The sequence below is a fragment of the Festucalex cinctus genome, chromosome 2 (assembly GCF_051991245.1).
Source record: "Festucalex cinctus isolate MCC-2025b chromosome 2, RoL_Fcin_1.0, whole genome shotgun sequence".
In the NCBI taxonomy this organism is placed as follows: Eukaryota; Metazoa; Chordata; class Actinopteri; order Syngnathiformes; family Syngnathidae; genus Festucalex; species Festucalex cinctus.
Window position 1 is genome coordinate 3062169 of NC_135412.1, and position 12186 is coordinate 3074354.

General features: G+C 43.1%; 1 protein-coding gene across 5 annotated transcripts in view; it reads right to left on the reverse strand.

Moving 5' to 3' along the window:
- scn8aa (sodium channel, voltage gated, type VIII, alpha subunit a) overlaps positions 1-12186 on the reverse strand; it is a 61721-nt gene continuing 49535 nt past the window's right edge. For all 5 annotated transcript variants that reach the window (XM_077512194.1, XM_077512191.1, XM_077512195.1 and 2 more), the window contains exons 22-27: positions 7321-7605; positions 6988-7041; positions 5056-5193; positions 4841-4945; positions 2564-2834; positions 1-1786 (exon numbers count right to left, since the gene is read on the reverse strand). In XM_077512194.1, the coding sequence (XP_077368320.1) occupies positions 630-1786; positions 2564-2834; positions 4841-4945; positions 5056-5193; positions 6988-7041; positions 7321-7605 (2010 nt within the window). In that variant the 3' untranslated portion in view covers positions 1-629. The remainder of the gene's footprint in view (positions 1787-2563; positions 2835-4840; positions 4946-5055; positions 5194-6987; positions 7042-7320; positions 7606-12186) is intronic.

A 12186-nucleotide genomic window follows, 5' to 3' on the forward strand; every position in this document is an offset into this window, starting at 1 on the left:
TTTTTCTTCTTCTTTTTTTTTTTTTTTTTGCTGCTCAAATCATGTCAAATGTACTGAGGTAACGAACAAGCTAAAAGAACAACAACAAATGTGTCTACATTTCAGTATCCTCCCTCCCATCTATCCATCAATCCCACGCTAGCTGGCTTGCTCGCTCGTGTGGTTGATTTGTGATTCCACCCCCCCCCCCCCCCCCTCTCCTTTTCTTCCTTTAGACTGATGTAACAGTTCTAGCGGTGCTCCCGCATGGAAGCTTTAAAGAGGGACTTCACATGCTCAGCGGTTGGCAGGGACGATGCTGTTCTCTCTATCGCTCAGCAGAGAGTTGTGTGCCTTGGCAAGTTGGTCCCCTAAGATACAGTATCTGTATGTGTGTGTGTGTGTGTGTCATGGCCAGCACACTGTTGTGAGTCACTACGTTCTAAGAACTTGGTCATTTTGCAGCAAAGTTCCACAGTAAACTGATTGTGTTTGGTTCAGCTTTCTTTGATGACATAAAGAAACCACGTTGCCTCAGTAGTCTGTAAACATTTTTTCCCCAGTGTTTTTTGTTTCTTCTTCTTCAGATTTTATAACTTGCAAATGGCCGCTTGCTTCTACCTCGGTGGGGCTCAAGAGTCTCCCGGTGCCTAGCACTTGGATTCCCACTCGTCTTTTTGGTTTTTGTCCTTCTCTTTCCTGGCCCATTCCTCCTTGTTGTCGTCCTGCTTCTCCTTGTCGGGTTTGGTCACGCTGTCGTACGACGGGAGCGAGGCGGTGGACGGCGTGCTGTCCTTCTTCTCCTGGTTGGCGCCGCCGTTCTCGAGCTTGCTGGCAAACACGTGGCGCTTGAAAATGATGCCGCGGCGGATGAGGTGCGCGCGGTAGGCGTTCTGGATGATCCGGGCCGAAACGTCCTCCTGCTTGCGGCGCAGCGTGGTGGTGATGGGCTCGTACGACACCTTGGAGGGGTTGGCTGCCACGAAGCGCTCCTCCATCTGCTGCCTCAGCATGTCCAATTCGCCGCTGTCGCCCAGCACGCGCTTGGTGAAGGCAAACAGGATGTCCAAGCAGTGGATGCGATCGCCGCTCACCATGGGCATGTCCATGGCAATCAGCTCGATGGTGTTGGGCTTGGGCACGCGAAGCGGGTGCTCGAGTGCGTCGGCAAAGTCGGACAGCTTGGCAAAGGTGATGAATTGAGAGGCGGTGGGGTCAAACTTCTCCCAGATCTCGTAGAAGGTCTCAAAGTCGTCCTCGCTCAGTGGATCGGCGCTCTCCTCCGTGGCTACGCTGAAGTTCTCCAGAATGATGGCAATGTACATGTTGACCACAATCAGGAAGGAAATGATGATGTACATGACAAAGAAAAATATACCCACTGAGGGGTTCCCGCAGTCACCCTTGACCGCCGTGCCGGGGTTCTCCAGGTTGGGGTTGCAGTCCGGCGGGTAGTTGAGAATAGGCAGAAGCAAGCCGTCCCAGCCGGCCGAAGTGGTAATCATGAACAGGATGATCATGCTGTTGCCAAACGTCTCAAAGTTGTACAAGTCGTCGATGCCGGCACCGTGCTTCACGTAGCCAAAGTTGGACATGCCGAAGATGGAGAAAATGAACATGACCAGGAAGAGCAGGAGACCGATGTTGAACAGGGCCGGCAGTGACATCATCAGGGCGAAGAGTAACGTCCGGATGCCTTTTGCTCCTTTGATGAGACGCAGGATACGTCCGATACGGGCCAAGCGGATCACTCTGAACAGCGTCGGAGATACAAAGTACTTCTCGATAAGGTCAGCCAGGAACATTCCTGGAAGGATGAACAACAACAAACAAAACAAACAAACAAAAAAATCAGCATGTACCACAGCTGGGTCTCAAGAAGACACATGTAAGACTTTTTTTTTTCTTCTTAACTCTTTACAACCCGCAGACGAGAAGTTTCGTCTCGTGACACCCGGAAGTTGTCACCCCGCGGACGAGAAGTTTCGTCAACTATGTTTTTTTGTTTTTGTTTTTTATGAATGGGTGGATGAGACTCTTGGGCAACTACCCTCTGAGTAGTGAGGCCGTGAAGCATTGTAGTAACGAACTGTGCCCTCTTGATGGCAGTGATGGTCTCTTTACATGAGAAGGATGTGATTTCCTAGCAAAGAAGAAAAGCGGAGTGTTGTGGACTGGTGGGGGCCGGTGGGTGGGGGAGAAAAGACGAGTGCTAACGGCTAACCGGAGGTCGCTAAAGGCCTTGAAAATGGGTGAAAATGTGCGAAATCTGGTGGGATTATCTTGTCAGAAAATGTGTGGGATTTAAAGAGTTAATTAACAAGAGGGATCTACATCACGGCCAATCCAGAGGCGCTGTCAATGGTGTCCACACAATGTTGAAGAGATACCGTATGTCAACAAGGACTGCCCCAAAACATCCAGACCTCATAAATACTGTTAGATAGAATCTACTGCTTATGCTATGTAGTGGAATAGCAGAACTGGACAGACCGTCGTCAATAAAAACAAAAGTGTTCCAAACTGTACTACGGTCAACCAAACTGGACGTCTTTGATAGAAGTTTTTCTGTCCCGCGACTCACCAACAATAGAAAGGATGACCACCACCACATCAAAGATGTTCCATCCATTGGTGAAGTAATAGTGACGGAGAGCAAAGAGCTTCAGCAAGAATTCTGTGGTGAAGACCACAATAAAGATGAAGTTGACCCAGTAGAGGACATTTTCTGTCTCATCGGATTGGTCGTCCGTTTCCACCATCATGGTGACCATGTTGAGACAAATGAGGATCATGATGGAGATGTCAAAGACTTGCTGTGTGACAAAGTCAAAGACCATTCCTTGGATCTTGTTCTGTGGAGACAAACAGAGAGGTCACAAAATTTATTCATTTATTAATATATAGAGAACCCCTGCAAATTTGGGTTTCGGCATTTGCAATTCACATATTCGTAAGATTGTTTTTGAACCTATCCACTGATTTGCTTAGTTGCGTTACATTGCCATGTACATGAGAAAATAAACATTCACATAATGAACTGGATTGTGTTTGAATCAAAGTTATTAACCTCTAGGCTGGAAAAAATCACACCCATCCCACGTATTACGAATTTAAAGAAGTTTTTCAGCCTTTTCTTTACAGAATAATCCCAAACCAGACGTGGTGCCCCTTAAAGGCGCTCGATGTTAGGCATTAAACTCCAGTCGCGATTAATTAATTCCGCTCTTTAGAGTGACCCGATTACGCTACACGTTGCTCCTCCCCATTATGCCAGTGCACATGGAACTAATTTTAGCAATAGCTAGCAAGCTAACCCCGGGTTTTCACCGGATGCGGTTGCGGTGCGGTTGCGGTGCGGTGCGTCTTGACTGCGTGCTCCGGACGGGTCAATTTTTTTGTCAATCCACACCGGCTCCGCACAGCTGCGGTCCGGCAGCTCCGTCGCCGCCCACTTCCCAACGTGTCTCGCGGGACCGCGCGCGCGATCATGTGGCATTTCATAACGACGAACATACAGAAAGTCTGTGCTCAACAGAGAAGCAGAAAGAGAGGTGGACTTCTTTTGATTTAACCTTTTCTTCTTCTTCTGCTATGAGATTCCATGCAGCATCCTTTTTTTGGTTGTCCTTATAAAAAGGATGTGCCGTGTCATATATTATTTTGTGGTTTTCCACCTCCAATATAAACCTCTCCTCGTCCATGTTCGCTGGTGTCTAAACCGTGAATGAGCACATGGCCCGGCGACGCCCACGTCACGTTTTGCTGAAAAGCTTGCGAAATAGGAGCTGGCGAGTGTTTTATTCTGAAAGGTAAGCGGAAATTTATTTTGAAACTGCCTCGGTCTTCCTGTCCCGCTCGATGTGTTTTGTGCTAGCTTGCCATTTGCCGGAGGCCTACCGCTGCGGCGTCCGGCAAAAATAGAAAATAGGTCTATCCTTGCGGAAGGGCTGCGGCACGCCGCAGCTGAGACGCAGTCGACACGCAACGCACCCGCAAGCGGTGTAAACTGCACCATTCGAATGAATGGAATCTAATTGCTTGCGTCGCCGGACCGCACCGCAACCGCACCGCAAGCGCATCCGGTGAAAACCCGGGGTAACAAGGGATAATTAAAAAAAAAAAAATTCAAACAACAGCAACAAACCAAGGTTACAGGTTTCACTTAACCACTTGTGTCGGTGTATTCACAAAATACACAAACATCATATAAAAGTGAATGGGCGCTTAACGCTCAATATGCAGGTGGGACTCGAAATGGCCGCCCAACGTTACCTAACAAAAGATGATTTCCATATTCATCCATTTCATTTTCTTGACCACTTATTCCTCACAAGGGTCGCGGGGGGTGCTGGAGCCTATCTCAGCTGGCTGTGGGCAGTAGGCGTGGTACACCCTGGGCTGGTCGCCAGCCAATCGCAGGACACACAGAGACGGACAACCATCCACACTCACAAGCACACCTTAGGGACAATTCGGATCGCCCGATTAACCTGCCATGCATGTCTTTTGGAATGTGGGAGGAGACCGGAGTACCCGGAGAAGACCCACGCGGGCACGGGGAGAACATGCAAACTCCACCCAGGAAGGCCGCAGCCTGGACTCGAACCCGAGTCCTCAGAACTGGGAGGCGGACGTGCTAACCAGTACTCAACATCAGCGAAGAGAAAATGATGCGTCTACGTACACGGAAGAGTCAACCAATCTGGTTACACTTACACAACAGAAAGAGGAGACCGCAGTGGAAGTGGAACAATTCATCATATTTGTGCTGACTGAATGAGTTAAATAATTCAAATATCCAGTATTGCCTTTCTTGAAGAGGGATTTCTTTTTTTTTCCTTTTTAAAGCATACTGTACCTGTGGTCGAGGGATGGGTTTCTGAGGCTTTTTGGAGCCCAGTTTCTTCATGGCATTGTAGTACTTCTTTTGTTCTTCTGTCATGAAGATATCCTGACCTCCAAAGTAAAGGGGAGAAGAACAAAAATGGTCATAATCTTGTACCAGGATTAACACACACACACACACACAAAAAAAAAAAAAAAAAAACAGAGGAAAGGACGTGTTCGACTTATCTTTTTCTTTTGCTGGTTGAAGTTGTCAATGATCACACCGATGAAGAGATTGAGGGTAAAGAAGGAGCCAAAGATGATGAAAACCACAAAGTAGATGTACATATAGATGTTAACTTCATAGTCGGGCTGGTCTTCCACCTTAGAGTGAGAGAGAGAGAGAATGGTTCAGTTCACAGCCTCACAGGGTTGAACAACTTTACAATTCAACAGTACTTAAGCATAATACACAAACCTCACTTGACCCCCATTTCAGCAAAATTCAAAGGATTAACTCTGTTTTGCCTTTTTTTTTGCCCTCTATTTTATTGTATTTATTTAGATTTTTAAAACACTTTCGGAAAAGACGACAGCAGTCAGAGATGAATACGTAGTGGATATCAGTGTACACTCAATCGTGGATTCGTGACAGGTCCACTTACATTCTAAGAAGAAAATATTTCTCCAGTGAAAGTGGAAAGATGGCAGCTTTGAAGTACGTACTGCTTGTTGGAGGCCAAGGTTAGCAGTGTTACAGGTTTCACTTTAACTTAGGAGTCTTTTTTTTTTTTGTTCCCAAATTAGGGAGGAATACACAGCCACTCCACCCCCCCATCAACAAAAATAATTTGTGGTAACCATCTAGATCAGTGGTGTCAAACATACGGCCCACAAAGGGGTTTAATCCGGCCCACGAGACGACTTTGTCCTCAGATAAGTAATGTAACTTGTACACGGAATTGCCCTGTGAGTCATTATTTTACATACAACTTAAAGTTATGGCGTGTTTAAAAAATTTTTTTTTTTTAAATTATTATTATTTTTATTTTATTTATTTTTTATCATAGACCAACAAAAAATGTGTAATACGACACAAATTCTATTACTGGGAACACAAATACATAGGACAAGGACTAACATCCCATAATGTCATTAACTGTGCCACACAATGCATTCTGGGAACTATAGATATGCAAAACAAGTAGATTTAACACGTCCGGAACTCATACAGGCAAAGTGTTGCCGCATTCATGTAATTTTTTTTAAACAACACATTACAGTTAAGCTGCGTAATTTAGGGCTGGCCCAAAAATTGCAAAAAAATCTGCGTATAATTGACGGCAATTGTTTTTAAGTTATACACCATTATTTTACTGATTCGGCCCACTTAGTAATATATTTTCCTTCATGCGGCCCCTGAGCTAATAATATGAGTTTGACACCCCTAATCTAGATTAATGCATACCACAAGTATCGGAAAAAAAATTGTCTGTGTGCAACTTAAATAGTGCCAACACAATGTCAACACTAATTTAGATCTAAATGCACCACAGAATCAAGTTGAATCGAAATCTTCCCTGAGACGGAGGGGTGGCCAGAGAGCAGCCACCATGTAGCGCCGCTCCTGGCTGTGATTAGAGAAAGACGGCAAATAAAATTTGCAATTTAAAAGATGAATAAATAAACAAACATCATGTTTTGTCATATTTGACAAAACTGAAAAAAAAAAAAAAAAGCAGAGCACAGGAGAGGATTTATCATTTTCATTTTGCATAGATGGTACGTTCCAAAAATAAGAACTGTACACTGACAACAAAAAAGGTTCTATTTTTGTGCCCAGTGCAAGTCCAGTGCGGCGCATTGTCTGAATCTGCAAAGAGGCAGGTTTGAATGAGTGTTGGTATTTTTCACAGATGCGTGGAAGTTGGCACATTGCAGTGGATTTTAAAAAAAAAATGGTGTTATGCACATTTTAGCAAATAAATTTAGTGTGTAACGCATCCTGTCAATGTTCGTCTTTGGTGTATTTTGATGAAATCATATCACAAAACACCGGGGAAGACCTTTTTTAATTTGCATAGGGAAAAAAAAATCATATTTAAAACATCGCATGTGCAGTTTTATGATGGTTATAGGCTATTCCAAATACAATTTCTAATTCAATTAGAAACGTACCTCTCTGGAATCCACAGCTGCATACATAATGTCCATCCAACCTTTGAACGTGGCCTTTGAAAAAGACAAACACATTTAGACGTGCTGATAAACATTACTGACAGAAAACACAAAGAAAAACTAACATTTGAATAAATGTCCAGTTCAACAGCTTGTGAATGGAAAGAAAGAAAAGAATAACGACGGAGAAACACTCAATACACACAATGGAAAGCAGCCTCTGACAACTGTGGATGCGAAAGAAACGAGACATGACGGCAAGTTAAAACAAACAACAACAACAACAACAACATCAAACAGAGAGACAGATTCCAACAGGCGTTACGTTCTCACCACTTGCAGCAAGGCCAGGTAGCCGGCGCCCACGTTGTCAAAATTGATTTTGACGTTCTTCCACCTGACTTCCGTAAAGTTTTGTTCAATGAGGGCCTCGCACTGGGTCTTGTTGTTGACCACGTCAACGGGAAAGTACTCCTCGGAGGTCTCGTTGAAACAAAAGTAGTACTTGCCCGCAAACAGATTGACCCCCATGATACTGAAAATCAGCCAAAAGATGAGGCAAACCAGCAACACATTCATAATGGAAGGGATGGCTCCAACCAAGGCGTTGACTACCACCTAAACCAGATTTGCAAAGACAGGATACGACACTTGTAAGCACCAGGAAAACACAAATCAATCATTTCCACCTTTCGGCAGGACGCGTCATACTGTTATGGCCGTACATTCATTATTAAAAATGCTTTCCTTACTAGGAGAGGACTCACTTTTTTTATTTATTTATGATGTCATTACGCTGGCCTAGTCTCACAGAGCATTGAAATGAAGTGGACTAAGTGCTATGTGGACAGCTAGTACGTAGAAGAGCACAAGTGCCATATGGATAACTAGCATTATGTGGTGAAAAAGTGTTGTGTGGTGTACTCGTAACGCTTGTTTGCGCTAGCTATTTTTATTTTTGCATACTATTTTTGCATTATATATGGATCAATATTGAGCCGCAACAGGTCTCGCTGTCAAGACGCTATCGGTGACCCTGCACGATCGGTGACGCGCATGCACAGAAGATCCCGCCATCTTGGATCGCTAGCTAATACTGATACTTTACCTCATAGAAAATAATAAAACAGCTGTTTATTCATTTTGGGAGTGAATGGAGTTGTCAGAAAGCTGGTTTGTAATCTATTAATAAAGTTTGACTGACCGATCTGACTGTTTTGTTGACATTCCCTTTAGCGCAGCACCATCTAATGGATGCATAACGTAACGCCAGCCTCTACTATCGCGCCTAATATATGGAAAAAGTTTTAAAATATGTCATTCATTGAAGGTGTGCCTTATAATGCGGTGCCCCTTATAGTGCGGAAAATACGGTACCAAAAAACGTACATTGTTATCATAGTTACTGCGACACACTTAGAACCAGCCGTTCTTAGCCGGTATCGGCAAAAGCTGGAGTTGGCTAGAAGGAAATATCCGTATCTACTTTCACCATCAGGCTGGTCAAAGCAAGCCACAACGTTCCCCCAAGTAACTTATCACAATATATTAAATGATCTCATTGTGAAGAAGAGCGCCTACACATGCGAGGACTTTGACGCCATCAAGAGGCTGGATTCTTAGAACTGTTTTGTGGTCTGGATGAGTGAAAGATGTCGACTGCGTTCAACACGACAATGTTTGTCTCGTAGCAGCAAAGGTATGCTCTATTTATCTTTTGGTTGACACGGGTTACTGGTGTAAAACGTTATTCATGAAATCGTTTGTGTCCGGATAAACTCGTCTTGCTGTACGTCCGCGGCGCCTCCCGGAGGGGAAACATGCCATAACAAATGAATGTAGACAGCTTGATTTTCAGCGAGCATTTTCGTTAAAAGGTGGGAAATATGTCAAGTGTCACAAAAAACGTCCCGAGTAGGACACTACTTTACTGCGAATCATTGAAACCAGTCGTTTGGAGCCGCTAGCTACAAAAAAAAATTTGTTTGTTGGGGGGCAAAGTGGAAGTGGAAGCCTAAGGTATGTTGTTTTTAGTTGAAACAGTACGTCGATCACTACTTTCATGTTGTAAATTGTTATTCATGAAATCGTTTGTGTCCGTTTGTGTCGTCTTGCTGTATATCGAAGTCTTTGAGCTATCTTAGCTTGCTCGCTGCTAACAAACAGACTGCACGTCGTTTACTACATATTCCTCAGTAGAAACCAAGCCCGAGTTAAGTGTTAACTGTAATAATCGTGTTAAATCGTTAATTTTTTGTTCAAAATGACTTGAATATTTGTGCAAAAAAAGTATTGTTTCACTAAAGATGGCTTAATCATCACGTCTGCCTCGAATTTACAATCTGAGGTTAATCTTATGGCTGTGTTTTGTTTTGGTGAGCTCATCATGTGGATTCGGCCCTATTCCAAATTTTCCAAATTCAAGATTCCAATTATTCTTAATTATAATGATAACATTTTGACAGTCTTTATGTTATTGCTAACTGATTGATGACGTATGCCATACCAATATGATGTGTCCAACCTTAGATAGTCCATCTTATTAGTACATTGCTATATTCTCAATATGAATTTGTTCCATTACTAGCTCAATTAATTCACACAATTCTATAGCAGTCAAAAATAAAAAATCAAACTAGGCCAAATATATTCTTAGCAGTGTAGTCTAATTCACTGAATGTTACGCTAACATAGCAGTGCTATTATAATGGCAGGCTGACAGTTGAGCATGCATGTCAGTGTTTTGTGAAGCCATATTCCCTCTCTGTGCAGCACAGTTCTCTCAGCATGCCACCGCCACTGCTGCCAATGTGCAAAAATCACGTGGACATCGACAATCAATCAGTATTTATAAAAAAAAAAAAAAAAAAAAAAAAGTCTTTTGTTGCACCCGCTGAGAGAATGGATCGAGTTGCAATGTGAACAACAGATAAACTGTTTTCCCAATACGCTGCTTGCAAAAGCAGAGGAGTTTAAAAAAAATAATAATAAAAAAAAAAAGAGGGAAAATTGCTTTCCAAAACGCATATAATGTGCACCAGCAGTTCTACTACATGCGTGTTACATGGCAATGTGCAATCTCAAGAACTACTCAAATCAATAAATCAATAGAGAAATAAGTGGATAGAGAGCGATTCAAGAAATAACGGCAGAATGGCTGCTAGTGTGTTTGTTGCCATTTGAAGTACATTTAAACTAGCAGATTGGTCAGTAAAAGACTGAAGTCACTGGGATAAAAATTAGGTTCCCCTTCATCTGACAATTAGCATAGATTTTAAACACAGAAGGCCAAAACATCCCTACTGAAAATTAAATTGTACTAATAAACTAGCCCACTAGAGGGTGCTAGAACTGCACAAATGGAAACTAACGTGACTTTTTTTAACAGACGTGTTCCTTTTAAATATTGTGAACATGACGACAACGATATTGTGGCAGTTTTAATATCACAATATTGCCCTTATCGTTACATCCCTAATAATGACAACAATAATAGCAATAAATAATAATAAATTCCACGTTACACAGTAACGTCCATTTTTTTTACCGTCATTATTGTACCTCAACGGAATCTCTTTCATCTCTCTATTCATCCACTTCCCCATTTATTTATTTATTTATTGCTCAGCGTTGACATTTGTCAAACAAAACATTAATAAATATATATATACCGATAGGTGAAGATCAACATTGTGGTCAACCTGAAACAGGAGGATCTTGTTCCCCTTTTGCCTCTCTTTCCACCCCCACCCTAAATGTCCTATCTATTTATTTATTCCTAAAAAAAAAAAAACATCTTAATGTATGACATCCATACAGCCAATCCAGGGCCTTAAATGCCTGCTCATACGCATTGCATTTGAGTCAATGGACAGCTCGTATGAATGAGCCGTGGATGCACTTGATGATTGCACGCAGCTTCTCAATGCTTTTTTTTGGTCTTTTTTTTTTTTGGAGGAACCAAAACGCTAGTTTGCCGTTCTTAACCCACAACTCAGAGTGAAGAGTTGAACGGGACCATTCACTTCCCGTGCAAATGGAAGGCAACAGGAAGCCAGCCTGCTGTATGCTCTGTTATGGTGCTATGGACATGGACAGCTTGTGTGAAATGGCAGCCCAGCAAATTTGCCAATCTTCTGCCTGCGCCCCCCCAAAAAGGTGGGCACCAAAATGGAATGAGTGGAATTAGATGAAGCAGATCAGTGTACACATTGGCAGGCAGAAGAAGAACAAATACACAGTGCTCCCACTGCCACAACACTGTGAGGGGGGCGCTTGTCTGTCCTGACACTCCCCAGCAGAGAGTGTGCCGAGCCTTCAGCAGAGGTGAGATTATTGGTGGAACGGCAGGACAAGAGGGTAGGGTGGTTTGGAATTAGGTGGGGTGGAATGGTCCCTCTCTAAATAGAGTCAAGTTTACTCGACAGAATTTACTGTGTATGGAAAATGGGTGAATCTTTCATAACAGGACGCACAAAAAAAAGTCTCAAGGAATCAAGGTCGAAAGTGGTCGAAACACTTTGACCCATTTATTTACAATTGTTAGCCTCAATATGAAGCAGATTGGCAACACTAAGATTATCTAATGTGGGTGGAGCATGGCACCAGTTTGATCATTCCAATTCCAATTTATTTATTGTTCACTGCATGGGCCGTTTAGATTCGCATTCACACTCAGCACAGCAGTAACAAAATAGTTGGAATGAATACTCAATACTGTATGACAGGAAAACTATATGAAAAGTGATATTTTGTGCTGCCTCTACATCGAAATCCTACAAAACTGTCTACAAAGCGAACCAAAAACAAGCTCCTTGCAAGCGTCCGTTGCACATATTTAGGGTGTTACTGCTTGTCTGGAGGCTTTGGCGTCCTGTGGCTTCCTGATGGTTCGTTGTGACAATGCACTGAGGGATGGTGTGTGCTGGGGATGGAGTGGGAGGTTATGGGCATGTGTATGGGAGGCTGTGAGGGCAAAAGGGAGGTAGTTGCGGGTTGTCGTCTTCATTGAAAGCAGTGGTTGAGAATCAGGCCAGATGAGAAGCTAACTATCGATTTCTGTGCTGTGTAAGATGGTATGTAAGCGTTGGCACTGTAACTGGGACACAATTCGCCGGAGTTACCAGCTTGCAACAATGGAAGAAGATATCATTAGAATGTCTCCTTTGTCACTTATGTGATGAGGCAGCTTTGCTATAA